The 17913-nt window shown below is 37.8% G+C and overlaps 1 protein-coding gene across 2 annotated transcripts in view; it reads left to right on the top strand.

Annotated features, from left to right (window-relative positions):
- The window catches only part of CKMT1A (creatine kinase, mitochondrial 1A), a 31819-nt gene that overhangs the window by 1910 nt on the left and 11996 nt on the right, over positions 1-17913 (top strand). Inside the window, exons 1-4 of one of the 2 annotated variants that reach the window (XM_075207856.1) lie at positions 499-598; positions 9120-9324; positions 15599-15797; positions 17563-17658. In XM_075207856.1, the coding sequence (XP_075063957.1) occupies positions 9173-9324; positions 15599-15797; positions 17563-17658 (447 nt within the window). In that variant the 5' untranslated portion in view covers positions 499-598; positions 9120-9172. Of the gene's footprint in view, positions 1-498; positions 599-9119; positions 9325-15598; positions 15798-17562; positions 17659-17913 lie in introns of those variants that run through there. The other variant, XM_075207857.1, reaches the window with a different exon arrangement.

Raw genomic sequence — 17913 nt, 5'->3', positions numbered from 1 at the left:
GTCCCACTAACTACAAAGAAACACCTGCATGTGCAGGGACCCCCTGATCATTTACACCCATGCCCATCAGCTAGCCAGGGCTTGAGAAGGAGGTGCACTGTGTACCCTTTGCACCCCACACTACACACAGTGACAGGGGGTTACATATATTATACACCCTTTCTCCTGGTGGTAAGGAAATAAGGAGAACCAATAAAACCACATTTAATATTTAATAGGAAATGCTGGAACAAGGAAGAGAAACCATGCACTCACTGTTCTACGTTGTATCACTTCAGAGGATGTCATACTGCGAAGATATATTGATCTATATTGATTTACAGAAGAGAAAAGAAGAAACATGAAAACTATTGTAAATGAGCTGATAATTAAATGAACTAATATTGGAAGGTCCAAAAGGTCAAAGCTCAGCCAGTAGTAGACGTGATAAGCTCAGGCAATGTGTGTAATGGGAGGGATCACAATGCTCCTTCAGTTTACAGAGGAACAGGTTCAGCAGTGTATTTAAAAGAGACTTCTCGGTGTAGTACAACACTTGCACCAGACTGCACTGCAGGAAGAGTAGACACACTGCCCAGACCCACAAAACAGCCACCAGGTACGAGACATGATCACACAGATGATAAACTCCTCTCTATACCATAGGAATTATACTGAATATAATGCTAGTGATCACACCGAGTGGTTGAGAAATTCATACTCCTCTTATTCTAAAATCTGGTTTATATGTCAACAAATATGTGAAGATATATGTCTTCCAAATGTGTGTAGTTGCATAATTTCATTTTTAAGGAACTATAATTCTCTTACTTTAATAACCATATAATTGTGTTTTTGCATAACCATTTCCTCCTCATCTCTGCAGCTTGTTACAGCACAAAAAACTATTTACTCTAATTTAGAATGAATTCATACATTCCGGTTTAGTAATGCTGATGGTCTTAGTGATCACAAAAGCCTATCACCGTGGTATAGAAATGGCACTGCCTGCTCCCACTTAAATACAGAGCAAAGAGGAAACGGAACAAGTTGAACATTCCATACTTTTTCTCTTTGAATAATGTTGAAGTGTAAACTTGCAGTTTGGTTTTCATGCAATGGTGGGGTGAATGCACGTAGCCACATAGAGGAGTATGGCAAGGCTGCCCTGGTTATAGTGCTAGCAATTGTGTAGGATGTGATTGCACTGTTCCTGTATCAATGACTGAACGTAAATGCAGCACCTACATGATTGCACATTATTATTGCTATGGATCTATTGGCACTTTGAACATTTATAACCAGTAATGGGGAACCTATAGTTGTTTTTAACACACCGAGTAGCAGACAGACATGCAGTGTGTGTAGCTGGTCCAATAGGAGGTAATTGGTTACAAAATCTCAGTCAGAGTGTTGATAGCTCTGTGGCAATAGTAGTTATACAGAACTGTGTGGCACTTTATGCCAGTGTAGCATTGCCAATAGGGATTTATCTTCATAATTACAGATTTATCCTGGGTCAAGCCTTATTTTGCAAATTATGCAACCAGTATTTTTCTTGAGGAACAGAAGCGAGAGAAAAACACGGTGAAACCAATTTACAGTCCATACATTTTATTGCACCATAAGCTCTTTTTTTTTTTTGCATACTTTCTAATATTAAAGTATGAGAATTATTGAACGAGATTTATTGAAATAATATGAATATATCGTTTTGGTTTTGTGGCATACACACATTTTTAAATAAATTTGTTCCACATAATTTAAACATATTTTTAATTTGTTGTTTTGCATTGCAAAAAGGAACATTTAATAAAGTGTTTTAGTGCAAAGGTTACTGTATTTATAAAAGGGGCATTTTTGCATTTAATTGGATGTATATATATATATATATTGCTATATCTATCTATATCTATCTATATATATATATATATATATATATATATATATATATATACATGCTATACTCATAATTTTTCTGTTTTTCACTGTTATGGAAGTATGGAAAAAGCCTAACAAAGTATTTAATAGCTTTTAGTTTGTCTATTATTTCATTACATATGGGTTTATAATTGCCTTAACATGAACCAAAATCATTGACCTATAGCATATATATTCATATGACTTGCTGCTTCTGTAATTCCAAATAATGTTTGTTTGTTTTTAAGAGGAAGTTAAAAAATAGAAGGTAACACAGTTAGACACAGTTAACGGCTTGGAGAAAGTTCCAGACAAAGGTGTGCCAGGTTAATGATCAATGTAACGTACACAGCACAGACTTCTGGCCGCTGTCCCATTGCCAGTACACTTTATTGCTCTTGTAGAAGTTATTCTTCACTACAACCATTTCATTAGACCGAGTCTTGCAGATGGACATTATTATAGGGACTGTCCAATACTTACATTTATATTTTAGATTCCTTTTTTATCCATAGTTATCCAATGTTCTCTACATTGATTGACGAGTTCAAAAGGCGCGGGCATGTGCATACAATTATATTCCTGTTTGCATACTGAAAAAACAAACAGTTCCATTTCACATACATCAATGTGAAAGAAACGACAGCTCCATGGAAATGAGTTTGATTTTTCATTCAATAGAAACAATTTGGCATGATGTTAGAACACATAGACAAAAGAGAAAATAAACATATGAGTTAAAGGTTTTGACCTGCACTAAAATGTAATGGCAATATTGGCTACAATCGAATGATAGATATTGCACAGACTGAAAACTGCAGGGTGTTACGGGCAATGGTGGAAGTGGGCTGGTATACAGTGTCATGCCATACCGCCACTTCTATGCTGTCATTGTAAAACTATCAGATGCCAGTCACCTACATTTTCCATACCATCATTTAAATATTTCCATACCGACACTTCTAAATTTCCACATCGACACTGGTTACAGGTGGCAAAGTGGTTAGCACTTCTGCCTCACAGCACTGGGGTCATGAGTTCAATTCCTCCCTGTGTTTGCATGGGTTTCCTCCGGGTGCTCCGGTTTCCTCCCACACAAAAACATACTAGTAGGTTAATTGGCTGCTATAAAAAAAAAAATGACCCTAGTCTCTCTCTCTCTGTCTGTGTGTGTGTGTATGTTTGGGAATTTAGACTGTAAGCTCCAATGGGGCTGGGACTGATGTGAGTGAGTTCTCTGTACAGCGCTGCAGAATCAGTGGCGCTATTTAAATAAATGGTGGTGATGATGATGATGATACCTGTCATATAACTGGCACACTTTGGCCAGGCGTCCCTGTTTTTTTCAGCCTGTACAGTGACTCCCATCCGATCATATATATAGTGATATGCTTTTCGGCGTACGGAATGATTCATTCTCTTGTAAGACTTGTAAGGTCATTTGCAGGGCTTCAAGTGGTTTTGAACATGCTGGTGCCCACTGTGCAGTTTCATTATTTTGCAAAGGGTTGAACGCTATGCGTGCCTGTGTTCTTGACACATGCCACAATTCACATGAATAAAGAGGTATATTTATGATGTACTAGCATAATACAAATCATATTTTATGTAGGTAAAAACACATCAGAGCTTTAAAAAAAAAATACAAAGTGGGTGATATTATTTCTTGAAGCAAATATTGAGCAAAAAGAGGGATTGTCCCATCTATTCAGCCCATGTCTTTACCTATGGTAACTTCAAACCCTATTTGATCCTTAGTTATTTGTAAGGATATCCTTATGTTTATCCCAAGAATGCTTATAATGCTCTTCTGTATTAGCCTCTACCACCTCTGATGGGAGGCTATGCCACTTATCCACTACTCTTTCTGTGAAGTAGTTTTTCCTCAAGTTTCCTCTCAACCTACTTCCCTCCAGTTTCAGTGCGTGTCCTCGTACTGCATCATACAATTACAATTTGCCACACAGTGCGCTTAGATTTCTGCCAAAGCATCATCATCATCATCATCATTTATTTATATAGCGCCAACATATTCCGTAGCGCTTTACAATTGGGGACAAACGTAATAAACTAATAAACAAACTGGGTAAAACAGACAAAGAGGTGAGAAGGCCCTGCTCGCAAGCTTACAATCTATGGGACAATGGGAGATTGACACATGAGGTTAAGTATACATTTTGCATCTTGGCCCAGCCAGACTGCAAAGGTAGGGTGACTCATAAGCTAAATGATCCTGTCACACAACAATGTTGGTCCGGGGTAGTTGTCTTGTGTGAAATTGTGTAACAGGCTAAAGGTAGTGAGGTTAAGATGGTGGTTGAGGAATATTATAAGCTTGTCTGAATAGGTAGGTTTTCAGAGAACGCTTGAAAGTTTGTAGAACAGAGGAGAGTCTTATTGTGCGAGGGAGAGAGTTCCATAGAGTGGGTGCAGCCCGAAAAAAGTCCTGTAACCGGGAATGGGAGGATGTAATGAGGGTGGATGAGAGACGCAGATCTTTTGCAGAACGGAGTTGCCGAGTTGGGAGATATTTTGAGACAAGAGAGGAGATGTATGTTGGTGCAGCTTTGTTGATGGCCTTGTAGGTTAGTAAAAGTATTTTATATTGGATTCGGTAGAAGACAGGCAGCCAGTGTAGAGACATACAGAGTGATTCAACAGAGGAATAGCTATTTGCAAGGAAAATCAGTCTTGCCGAAGCATGCAAAATAGATTTTAGGGGTTTGAGTCTGTTTTTGGGAAGACCAGTAAGGAGGGAATTGCAATAGTCAATGCGGGAGATGATTAGTGCATGAATTAAGGTTTTAGCAGTGTCTTGTGTGAGATATGTGCGGATTCTGGAAATGTTCTTTAGATGTATGTAACATGATTTAGATATAGAGTCAATGTGGGGAACAAAGGATAGGCGTGAATCAAGGATTACACCTAGGCAGCGAGCTTGTGGGGTGGGATTTATGGTCATGTTATCAACAGAGATAGAAATGTCAGGTATGCTCTTGTTGGCGGGTGGGAATATTATTAACTCTGTTTTAGAAAGATTAAGTTTGAGTTGACGAGAGGACATCCAAGATGAAATGGCAGAAAGACAGTCAGTTACACGGGACAACACAGATGTCGAGATATCAGGAGAGGATAGATAGATTTGGGTATCATCCGCATAGAGATGATACTGAAAGCCAAAGGAACTTATTAGATTTCCAAGAGAAGGTATAGATAGAGAACAGCAGAGGACCTAGCACCGAGCCTTGTGGTACTCCAACTGATAGGGGAAGCGGAGCAGATGTGGCTCCAGAGAAATTAACAGTGAAAGAGCGATTAGAGAGGTAAGATGAGAACCAGGATAGAACTGTGTCTTGAAGACCTAGGGATTGCAGCGTTTGTATGAGAAGAGAGTGGTCAACGGTGTCAAATGCAGCCGAGAGATCCAGGAGAATTAGGAGAGAGTAATGGCGTTCAGTCTTAGCAGTGATCAGATCATTAACAACCTTGGTCAGCGCAGTCTCTGTGGAGTGTTGAGAACGAAAGCCAGACTGAAGAGGATCCAACAGGTTGTTTGCGGAAAGAAAGCGTGTGAGGCGAGTGTAGGCAAGTCTCTCTAGAAGCTTGGAGGGGCAAGGGAGCTGAGAGATGGGACGGTAATTTGAGAGAGAGTTTGGGTCGGAGTTTTGTTTTTTTAGAATAGGAGTAATCACTGCATGCTTGTATAGTGATGGAAAGATGCCAGTAGAGAGTGAGAGATTACAGATTTGAGTTAGAGGTGAAATGAGCACAGAAGACAGGGATCTACCAATTTGCGAGGGAATAGGATCAAGAGGACAGGAGGTAGAGTAGGAAGATAAGAAGAGCGTAGAAATTTCCTCTTCATTTGTGGGGTCAAATGAAGAAAGGGTGTCAGAGGGTAGTGGGAAGGAAATGAGCTGATGGCTTGTTGAGGAGGAGGATACCATTTCTAGTCTGATCTTATCAATCTTGTCCTTGAAGTACAAAAATATATAGAGCAAGACAGCAATACCTTTGCAGAGCAGTGCAAAAATAACATTTTAATTTGCTGAGCAAGATTATTGAAATGAGCTAAAGAGGTAGAGAGGGTATATGTTTAGGGGTGTTCCTTGCTGTGCTAAGGAGTGCACAGCCATTTATACAAAAAGACTTGATTTTTGCACCAGCTCTGACCTAGTGGATATAGTCTGTCAGCCTATACTTCTAATGAGATGCAACTTGCGCCTTCCAGTTCCACATATTTTGCCAAATTCTTCATGTGCTCACCTATAAATGTGAAAGATGTATGGTTCCTACTTGAGTGTATGTACCCCATAGCTCACCATGTTAGTATATTTGAAGTGCTCTGATATGTAGCTCAGTCCCATGCTATAGTACTAGGTGGCGCTGTCCAGTGCTTAGGTTCTGAAATTTAAATTCATTTTCTCTGAAATAATTTAGTTGTTTCATCTCAACATAGTGTGGTCTTCACCTTAATTATGTCTTGGCCATATCTACTGTGATTGAATGAGCTGATACAATTCAAAGAGAGACTGTATAATGCTGCAGATATGAATTAGTCTTACAACCTCTATTACTCTTTATTTTTATCTGATCAACTTTTATCCTTTAAGAAAGACACGTAATCAATATCTGGAAGTGTTTATGGTGACCTGTGTTCATTCAGTGCCCTTTGATCATCATTACAGATTACATACTCAGCACAATTTAGTCAGTTCATGAGACTTGTGGCCAAGCTTTTTCATGTCTTGCAATTATTATTACTGTTATAATGATTTGTAGTGTGCCACAGTGCACAGCAGCACTGGTATCATCTTTTGTATCACAATCCATATTATAATTCTGACCCTGTTTCCCGTCATTACTTTTTCATACATTGTACCTATAGATCTTCCATGTCTTCCATCTCCTAACTTGGGCAGCATGGTGGCTTAGTGGTTAGCACTTCTGCCTCACAGTAATGGAGTAATGAGTTCGATTCCCGACCATGGCCTTATCTGTGTAGAGTTTGTATGTTGTTTGCGTGGGTTGCGAGGGTGCTCCGGTATCCTCCCACACTCCAAAAGCATATTGGGAGGTTAATTGGCTGCTATCAAATTGACCCTAATCTGTCTGTATGTGTGTGTCTGTGTTAGGGAATTTAGACTGTAAGCTCCAACGGGGCAGGCACTGATGTTAGTTATCTTTACAGCGTTGCGGAATTAGTGGTGCTATATAAATAAATGATGATGATGAACTAGCTCTTGTTCCCTTCTTTTATAGATCCATAGATTCCTTTCTTAGTCTCTCCATACAGTGACGGACTTTTATATTATCTTGCTTGTGATTGTCTCAATAAATGTTCTGTTATTATTGTAAGATATTTATTGTATGGACATATTATAACAAAGTATGTTAATGTATAGCTGTCATCTACACAGGCGTGGGCTGGCAAATTTCACAGGTGGGCGCATCACATGTCGTGCCCCCTAGCCCAGCCAGCCCCTGCACCTACATACAGTGGGGCAGACATTTTATTTGCTAAGCCAATTTTTATGAGACTGTAACCTACCAATCCACTGGGAACTTAGGCTATCACTGAGGCATAGGCACACAATTCTACATGCTTCGTGTTACTAGTTCCTAGAGAAATGATTGGCCAAATATTGGTTCAACCCAAAAATGATTTCCTCCAGTGGCTGTTAACCATGGGAACAATTTAAGTACTGTAGGTGTCTATGAAGGTGTAGCTTAGTACAGATATTTTAAATAAATACAGCGCTGAATATATGGGCTATTTTCAGTTCATAGTGTAGTGATTAAGGAAAGTAAGGCAAGCAAAGGAGTAAATGTTCTCCAGGAGAAACCATGTTACAATGCAAGGGGTGCAAATTAGTTTATTATTTTGCACATAAGTTAAATACTGACTGTTTTTTCATATAACACACAAATACTTTGCAGCTTTATTTTCACACTGAAATATAAAGTTAACCTAGGATATGCCCTACCCAACAATAAATCTGTCCCCACATTTTAAATTTACTTCCCCCTCCAATGCAGCATGGTTTTGCCCAGGTGCAAAGTTACTCCTTTTTTATGTTTTGCTCTCCTTAACGACTCAGGCCCATAGAGTCCACTCAGGTGAGCAGACACTTAATATAGACACTGTGCGGCTCACATAGAGGTGGACATATGTGCACCTTTTTGAAAAAGTGTACTTGTATATGTGTGTAGAGTCGGACATATCTTGCGATGCGAACAACTTAAAAAGAGTATTACTTATGCCATAAAAGTGAAAGTTGCAGTTAAAATAAAATAATGAAGCACAACACCTCCACATCTGTACCTTTTAAAATTAAATGAGTAGCAATTACCTGTCCAAGTCAAAGTAACTCAAAGTAGGCTCCTTTGTATAAGTGAATAGAGCCAATATGGTGAAAAACTGAAAATTTTCTTGATGCTGTTATGACGCTATTTGTCTTAGGTATATGAAAAGTTTATTTTTGCTTTGCTATAATATTGTTGTTCTGCAAAACAAATGGTCACAACAAACATTATTTGTTTACATGCTTGTGTTTATTAGTGCTGTATAAGTAGAATTTTCCACATTGATGTTTTGAACAACCTATACAGGTGCATTGAATCTGGAATATAAAATAGATTAAATGTATGACTCCATTACATGTACATTACACATATGTATTATACCCCTCTAATAGCTAAGTTCAGACACAAGAGCAATTGTTTTACGCAGAAATAATATCTCTGGAAATCTGTATTATTAATACCATAAATAAATAGATTTGTTTTTTACTATACACCCTGCATTTGAATTAATGAGGTAACTTTATACAGTGAATGATGCAGAATGTCACATGCTGGGATATCTCTAATACCATATATTGCTAAATATAATGACACTGCAGTATTACATACTTCTATTATTAAGCACCTGCAGTTTACATGTCACTGTTTGGCAACATTTAAATGCCCCATCACAGTGTGCAGTCATTCTATTGTATTGTGCCCAGTGAGTGCTGTGCTGCTGAGTGACAGGCCAGATTGGCAGTGGGCTGTTGAGAGTCTGATGCAGGTCTAGCCTCATTGCGTCTAGCTATAATCTCTCCTGTATTGTAGAGTAGTTTCTATTCATATCACGTCCTCCCCCACAGCCACTGCTCTCCTCTCTTGTGCACAGTCTCTCACATACTCTCCCTCCCTTGTTCTTGGTGTCTCCGCAGATCTACTGGGTCCCTTGTTCCATCACTCTCCAAGTACTCTGAGGATCCCAAAAATGGCAAGCACCTTCACTAGAGTCCTGTCATCCAGGAAATCAGCTGGACTTCTGGCAATGGCTGGTGCTGGGTCATTAGCGGCTGGATACCTTATGAACAGAGAAATGCTCGGTGCTGATACAAGCAATAAGAGGAGACTCTATCCACCAAGGTAACTACCACATTTATTGGGTGTAGCATGTGGGAATATGTTTATATATGATGTATTATATGATTATATTTTACACCTGGAACAAAACAGGTCTTTATAAATTTTAAATAGATGTTACTTGTGGACTAAAATATTTGGAGCAAAATGTGGAAACTATAAACCATTTAGAATATTGCAGTCCTGTTGTTTGCCATGCATATATTAACTATTGGTATTTTTAGCATATAGGCTCTTATACATGGTATGTTTAGTTTTATTAGCTGTTACTGTGATGTAAGCCCCCCTATAAACACTCTAGCAAGCCAGGAAGTGGGGGATGGTGTTGTTAAGGCTGCACTCCAGGCAGGGGGAACCTAAGACCTAGTGAATTAATTAATGAAAATCCAGCACAGAAAATTCAAGCACCGAGAGCCGCCTACCTCTTTAAGTAATTTGCTAATAGTTATACAGAAATAAAATCATTAGCAATGCAATCAGGCCTTGTACTTCAGATGATACTCTGTATGATAATGCCAGAATACGAATTAACCCATTATATGGGATAGACTAAAGAAGTGCAGTGCTAGTGTAATAATATGTTGTCCTTTTATAAATCTTTGTTTATAGTTTTCATTGTAAATAATGGTTTCTTGCTTGTTTGTTATTACATTCCTTTAGACATAGATGGCAGAACATATAGGAGCAATAGCTCCAGGCCCAGGGGAAATGTGCTTACTTTATTAGGTAGCAGCAGGCAGGGTCTAGAACCTCTGCAGTATGGAGCCATCGATATCTTGCATTATGTACAACCCTGTGTTTCTTTCTAACCTAGCTGAGCTTCAGGACCACAGGGAGAGATCTCCGTATCCTGTTCTCAGTATCCAGCAAAACATGGGTTAAATAGACCCACATAGAACACAATGACATCTCCTTATGTGTCTTGTGTGTTTGTAAACCTGCCAGCATTGACTTATATAAAGTATAAATCATGGAATCCTTTACAGTCACTAGAGGCAACTCTCACCACCAGCTTAATACAGGCCTGCTATATTCATAGATTACTGAGTGTTTTTTTTGCACAAGTTAATCCCAATCAATGTTTTAATATTTGAGGATTAAGCTGATTTAAATATTGTTCTTTGTATTACTCTGGGAATAGAAATAGGCATATATAACATCAACAATTATTGTTATTTGTACTTATTTGGACACAATACACATGATTTTGAGATGTGTAACTATATAAAGATATACATATTGTCAACATAAATATAAAAATCACCACTTTATTTCTTGACCTTAAAAATGTAATTGTGCCAGGGAAAAGATTGTTAAGGGTGATATTCAATGAAGAATCATTAAGTGTATACATTATTGTCATATGTCTAAACCTCATTAAAATATAGCACACATATAAAGTTGCCAGTTCACCTTGTAGTTTAATAATACACTGACAATGGCCTAAAGATTGTCAATGTGACCACAAATGTCTTAGTAGGACACTTTAGGCAAAATAGTGCTGCGTCAACAAGCTGTGCTGTGGTCTCCACCACCTAAGCCCACGTTCTGCCACATGGTAATGTTTTGCAAGCCCTATAAGAGGGAAGATTAAGTGATATTAAGTGGTAAGCAGCACAAGGCATAGGAGGGTGTTAGTGTTTAAAATTGGTTGCTCTAAACATTATGGAACTGCAGATTTGTGCCTGGGGAGAAGATAATCCTAATCCTCTATGCCATAAATATAGAATATGCTCTTTCTGATAATCTAACACATCATTCTTCCTAATCATCTAAATACCTATAAATAATTAAAATTACACTGATTTATTTTTTTAAATAAAAGATCCTAACACTAATCATCTTGAACAGGATTTACATTTAATAGCAATATAGTTCATTTATTGCATATTTTAATTGCAGTAGAGAAAGTTACTTCAGTCTGGTCTGTATTGTCCTCTATCCCAGTTTAAAGAATTGAAAGATAGGGATATTGTTCTGTTTGGTTGGTGCTGTATTCTATCCGTTGACCTTTGACTCAGAAGCTATAACTGTCAATAGTTCAGTGAATGGAGACAGAAGTTCAGTTGATGTACAGTCCTATATGCTTAGGACTAGCAGAGGTCAACCGAAGTGAAAGAAGAGGAACAATAGCCCACCCGCGGCCCATTCTGACAGTAATTTGGATTTCACTAGTCCAAATGTTGATTTCCTATGAGTTAATTGTATAATTACAGACATTTCTATATGTAGTCCTATCAGAGAGGTTTGGGAGGGGGGGTTGTATAGCTATTACATATATCCCTCTGCATCTAAATGATAACTCAATGTCAGCTATGGCTGCATTGGAGTTCTGTATGCATGCAGTTGTCACTATGCTTGTTTATCTAGTGCATCTAAACAAATTACAATACATCCATGAGCCACGTGAATGTCATACGTGACTAACCTGGCAACTTGTCTAGATATTACCTTACTCTGCTACTGACGGTGGGATATAAATATCTATGTTAGTTGTCAGCAATCTGTACAGCTTGTTGAATTAAAATAAATGTAATACTCCTATCTTATAACACTAGCACTGAAGGGGTTAATCACTTGGCACTCTCTCCCCTATCTGCAATAACACTACCTCCTTTGCCCTGTGATGTGAGATATATATTTCCTACTGATCAATATTTAGCACTTATCTTATAGTCACAAAAAAAAATCGCAGTATCATTCCTTTTGTGTCCTGTTATTGATCTGTGCAATGCAGCTATGATGCTGCGATATGCCACTTACACAAGCTGATGGAGGTGTCAATGTACACAGAGCTGCTAGTATCTAAAATATGTTATAAAACCTCAAGAAAACACGTTAAGAAGAATATTTTGAGGCAGGTGTCTTTTATAATAATGATTGTAATTTTTCTCAATCTACAACTTGCTTCTGTTGAAATGAGGTCAGGATACCCATAGTGCTAATAAGGAGATTAAGGAGGATTCTGTCTCTCTAGAATACAATCTTCAGACCTCCCATTTCATAATAGTATCTAGAACCATATATGATTGTCTTTACATTGTACAACTAATTATTGTGTATTTTGGAGTTTATGGGCCTATTATGTATAGTTTATTTAAAGAATATGTATTAGAAAGGAGGAATAAAAGACAATACTTTCTGCTTATAAATGCTCAATTACAGGAGTGTGAACGCACAGAGCAAATGCCATTTTGTAGTATACACTTATTTTTGTGTGAATACACCCATTTATATGAGTACACACATCACTAATATAAGCTGTGGAATACAGCATGAAATTAATAGTCCCCCTTACTCTCATTACGTATTTCAGACACAAATGAGCAATATTTTAGTATAAAACTTGAAAAACTAGTAAGATTAATTACATGATAGTCCAAAAAGAATTATAGACAGGACATTGATGTTGATATTTTTTCTTTTTTTCCGGACTGCAATCCCTTGAATGGCCGTGTAAGAAATTTGCATAAAATCACTTCCCGAAACCAGAAAATGGACATGCACCTTTGTATCTTTCAGTAAATTACCCTTATAGGGAATGATACATTAATTACCTTATACAGGTTGCAAGATCTGTAACTCATCGTTCTCACCGATGCCTGTTACATGTGATTTTTAGAAGCGGTATAATGCGGTTGTTTGGAACAATTGGAGTGTGCTGCAGTTTAAAACGATTGCATTAATTGCATCATAAAATCCCACAACTGCACGTGACTATTGTGAAGCCCATGCCTAGTTCATTCAGTATGACCCTGTGCATTATTCTCACGTAGAGGCTCCAGATTGTGCCATTTGTCCCAGGATGTTTTCTTCTGTCTGTATGTTTCTGTAGCTGAAGGCTTACACTGAAATATTACTTATTTTTAAAACATTCATTTGTGATATGGAGCCATTTCTGCTGAGTAAATCAAAAGTACCTCCATGCCTGATTTGATGATAGTTGCCTTGACAAGGGAAGAAATATAGCAATCATTCATGTTTATAAATTAAAAATTCTGTGTGGTTCACTAAACCTCTAGAAGTTGGTTGCTCAACTGTCACTCAACTAATTTTTTATTGACGTATAAATACATCCACAGTAGATTTTTTGTGAACACAGGTTAAAGTATAAGAGCAATAGGTCACAGTATGTATATTACCATAATTCATTTAATGGTCATAATTCATTTTTTTTTCCTTTTTAATAAAACAGCTCACAGGTATGCAGTGACTTGTGTCTAAAAATTTGAGGGATGCATTATTATTATTATTATTAATTGACATAATAATTTCTAGCATACAAAGATATGCAGTGCATTGAACTACAAATAAACATGTTAATTTATATATTCTTACTGAATGTCATTCTGTTAATTTGTTGACTATTTTGTTATATATTTTCTCAATATGACATTTAATGAAAATTGTCACTATGCCTTAATATGGTAAATGCAGACGCTGAATCTTAAATTTAATATAAGTACCGTGCTATTTCTGCATGTATGATTATCAAGTTAAAAGACAAAGGGCTAGATTTACTAAGCTGCGGGTTTGAAAAAGTGGGGATGTTGCCTATAGCAACCAATCAGATTCTAGCTTTCATTTATTTAGTACCTTCTACAAAATGACAGCTAGAATCTGATTGGTTGCTATAGGCAACATCCCCACTTTTTCAAATCCGCAGCTTAGTAAATCTAGCCCAAAGTGTCATCAACCATTTTGTTTTAGCTAGAATATACTCCTATATAAAGATATTTCTAGCAGATACACAGAGCTTTTCTATTTGCACAAATGTATCTATTTGCCAGCCTAGTGCATTAATAGATGCAGGGGCAAATCCCAGTTTTGGGAACTACTTCTGAAAAACCCAATCTGCTCCTACTGTTCAGCAATTACAGGTCCAACTGGAAATACGCATGGGAAAAAGAGTAAAAACGTAATTTCAGAGTCCATCAAACAAACACTTTAGGACCACCTCCCTTATTAAGTTTGATGTATTCATTATCCTTCTAAAATACTTCTCCATTTAGTCACATTTATTTCATGAATGAATAATGATTTTGAGCATAGACAAACCAAGGGTTTTGTTTTCTAGTGCCTGGAAACCCCCCTAAAAGCCTGGGGCACTGTATAATTGAGGTGGTTGGACCCTGCTCCCACTTCACACAGCTCCGCTTGAAAAGAGAGAGCTGCATGCACCTAACAGTAGTGCACACAGCATTGCCCATGTATATTATGAAGATAGAAAGAGTTGGAGAGCAGCCAAGCACTGTCTAAAATTATAGCTATGCTCGTCACACCCACTGGCGGCGTGGTGTGGAAACCCCCCTCTACAAATCCAATGCTCCCCTGTTGAGGGGGCATTGGAACTATCTTTATTACACGTTACCTTTGTGTGTTTGAAATTGGTTGAAATGCACTTAATTATGCACTTTCCAGTATAAAGTATCCGTCAAACGGCATCCAATTGAATGTATAGGCCGATGCCTGCTTTCCAATATCTCGGAGGATGTTAAATAAAACTAGGTAATTTGCAGGAAAATTGCTCTACAGCCCCTGCTAAATAAGGAACACTTCACCACCCCTTGAATGGATTTTAAATAATCTTCCCCCCGAAAAATAAAATCTAATTTCTACATATGGGTGAATTACTAAATGCATTCATACATCCCTCATTGTCCTTGCTCCTCCCATCAGAAGATGCAAAATGTTGCACCTCTGTGCAAATGGTGCCTTATTGTCTCACAAACCTATATGCTTCCCCATAAATTGGATGCATTGGCACAAATATAGACTCAAATGTAATGAGCAGGAAGAACACATTCAGAAATGTGTTCTTCCCACTCATTACACTACCCTGTAATGTGTCCTGCAGCATCAAGGTGACATAGCTTCTTGGACAAATGCCTGGTTTTCCTGTAATCACATTTTAGCACTTTAAACTACACGTATATTATATGCAAACTCCCAGGTTTCCCTGATCATAGTTTGTTTTTGTTCCATACTGACATCTTTGCTTTACTGTCTTTAGGGACTTCATTGTTTTTATTTTGGTATTTGGTATGCAATTGTTGCATATATTTGTGTACTTGCTGTTTGTGATGCTTCTGTCTTGTTATATTAGAAAACTTAAATAAAGTTGTTTAAAAAAAAGTTTACTCTCTGAATATATTTATTGATCAGATGAAAGCTGATTTGATTTTTTTATAGTATAAATGTTCCATGATTTTCTATGTGTCTGTAAGATAACTGTATATTTAGTACATCTTTCATATCTTCTTAAATTTTCTAACAGTGCAGAGTTTCCTGACCTCCGGAAACACAACAACTGTATGGCAACTAACCTAACTCCATCCATCTACGCCAAACTGTGCAGCAAGACCACCCCGGCCGGATTCACGCTTGATCAATGTATTCAGACTGGTGTAGATAACCCAGGACATCCCTTTATTAAAACTGTTGGTATGGTAGCAGGGGATGAAGAATGCTATGAGGTAAGAGAGACACATCATATGAGAAGAACAGACAATACAAGGCGTAGAATTAATTCTTTTTCATAGTATCATTGTATGAATGAGCTTTTTATGTCTCATTGGACTTTATCTACCATATGGAAAAGCCAAAGGTCAATAGCTGAATTTCTTACATAGTTCGATCTGTCATAAACCATTAGTCATTTTGGAGATAAATCGACAATTTGTTTTGGTTTTTATTGGGCTAAGTCAGTGGTTCCCAAACTGTGCGCCTAGGCCCCCTGGGATGCCTTGGAGATCTCACAAGGGTGCCTCGGCCAGGCCCAGTGGTAAGCAAGGTGGGGACTACTTGGTAATTATTTGGCTTAGGGGTGGCTTGAAAATTTTGGGGAGAACCTAGGGGTGCCTCAAACTGAAAAACTTTGGAATTCACTGGGCTAAGTAATAGAAGTCAAGACATCAATAATATATAATTTCCCATGTATTTGCATTTTTGAGACAAGGTTTGCAGCAAAAGTGGGTGTCAGTTGCCACATAAAGGTAATAATAGACGTTACTAGTTATGCACAAGGTTTGTGTCTGGCACAACATAAAAACAATATGGATGATCAGTGGTGGAACTACCATCAGTGCGGCAGGTGCCATGCACTGGTGCCCGTGGAAATAATGGGGCCCACTGCATGGCAGATGCAGAGGGTCAGGGGCCCCGGTTCCCTCTTCCCCGCCTACCTGCACCGGGGGCCCACAGCTCGCTAGTTCCGCCTCTGTGGATGATGATATTTAAATGAGTTAAAAGTGAAGAGAGACAAACTCATTGTGCCTAATATGCAATTATGAGCACTAAAAATTGTAAAATTTATATAACCAATACTTGAATGAATTATGTCATTTTCTCTCCCTGATTATGATTATTATTATTATTATTATTATTATCCTTTATTTGTTAGGCGCCACAAGAGTTGCGCAGAGCAGTATATGTATTAACCAGGTTTAATATGAGGGTTAAGCAAGTAGTTAAACGTCAGTGCTGAAGTTATTGTGATTTATCAGACGCAGTACAGAACAGTTAGACAGTGCTTAGACATTACTTTACATCTACAGAATATAGAATATAGTTGGGCCGACTGCAAGCGTTTTACAAGTTTACTAAGTGCTTCAGACTTGTAGACAAATTTGTATTAACAGTAAAAGGAGGTGCTATGATGCTAAACCAATAATTGCATTTATGCTCATTGGAAATGTACTCCAAAATTTTAATAGAGGCAAACTGACTATATACTTAGCCCTGTCATCTATACTGCCTTTTAATTGACTAATATAGTAGGATTTGATGCTTGCTGTGGGTGTAAGTAATAGGAAGAGCAACATTCTTTTTTTCCTTTGAAAATTGTAATCCTTCCTGCCCTACCGGACCCCGCCACCCATCTCTAATATACAGTACACACATACCATACTTCTTGCTTTATTGTTGTACTACTTTGTTGCAGATGACATAAATATTATGTGCAACATTCTCACAGCTGAAGGTCTCTGAAGTAGTTGTATGTGACAGTATAGCAGAGATTCCCATTGAAAGCTGTATGTTGATAAGTAAACTTGTGACAGCTATGGTGTACATTATATATTATTATATATATATTGTGACTTATGTTCGCTAGCTTTTTGTGGCAATGTCAGACTGTTAATGAGATATAATTACAACTGTATTTACACAATGGGATAATCTTCTCATCATCAATACCAAATACCCATTGGAATATCTCAAAAACTGTTCTTTATATTTTAGGAATTTGCAGACATTTTTGATCCGGTTATAAAGGAGAGGCACAATGGCTATGACCCAAGAACCATGAAGCACCCCACTGACTTAGATGCCAGCAAGGTACAGTAGGTGGAAAACACACTTTTAAATGCCAGAACAGTGGACAAATTCATACTTTCATTGTAAACTGAACATTTGTATAAACACCCATTAATTAGAAAGGCAATACTGTTTGTGGTGACAAGGAACTGAAAAGAAAAGTAGGGAGGGGGAGAAGAGGTGAGTCCTCTTGAGCAATGAAGTAGCATTGCAGTGAGGGATATTGTTGAGTTGAGTATATGATCTCCAAGATCTATAGAATGATGTTGAAGAATT

Source organism: Mixophyes fleayi, chromosome 4, assembly GCF_038048845.1.
Source record: "Mixophyes fleayi isolate aMixFle1 chromosome 4, aMixFle1.hap1, whole genome shotgun sequence".
Taxonomy (NCBI): domain Eukaryota; kingdom Metazoa; phylum Chordata; class Amphibia; order Anura; family Limnodynastidae; genus Mixophyes; species Mixophyes fleayi.
The sequence above is the reverse complement of the archived record's forward strand: the minus strand, read 5'-3'. Positions and strand labels throughout refer to the sequence as shown.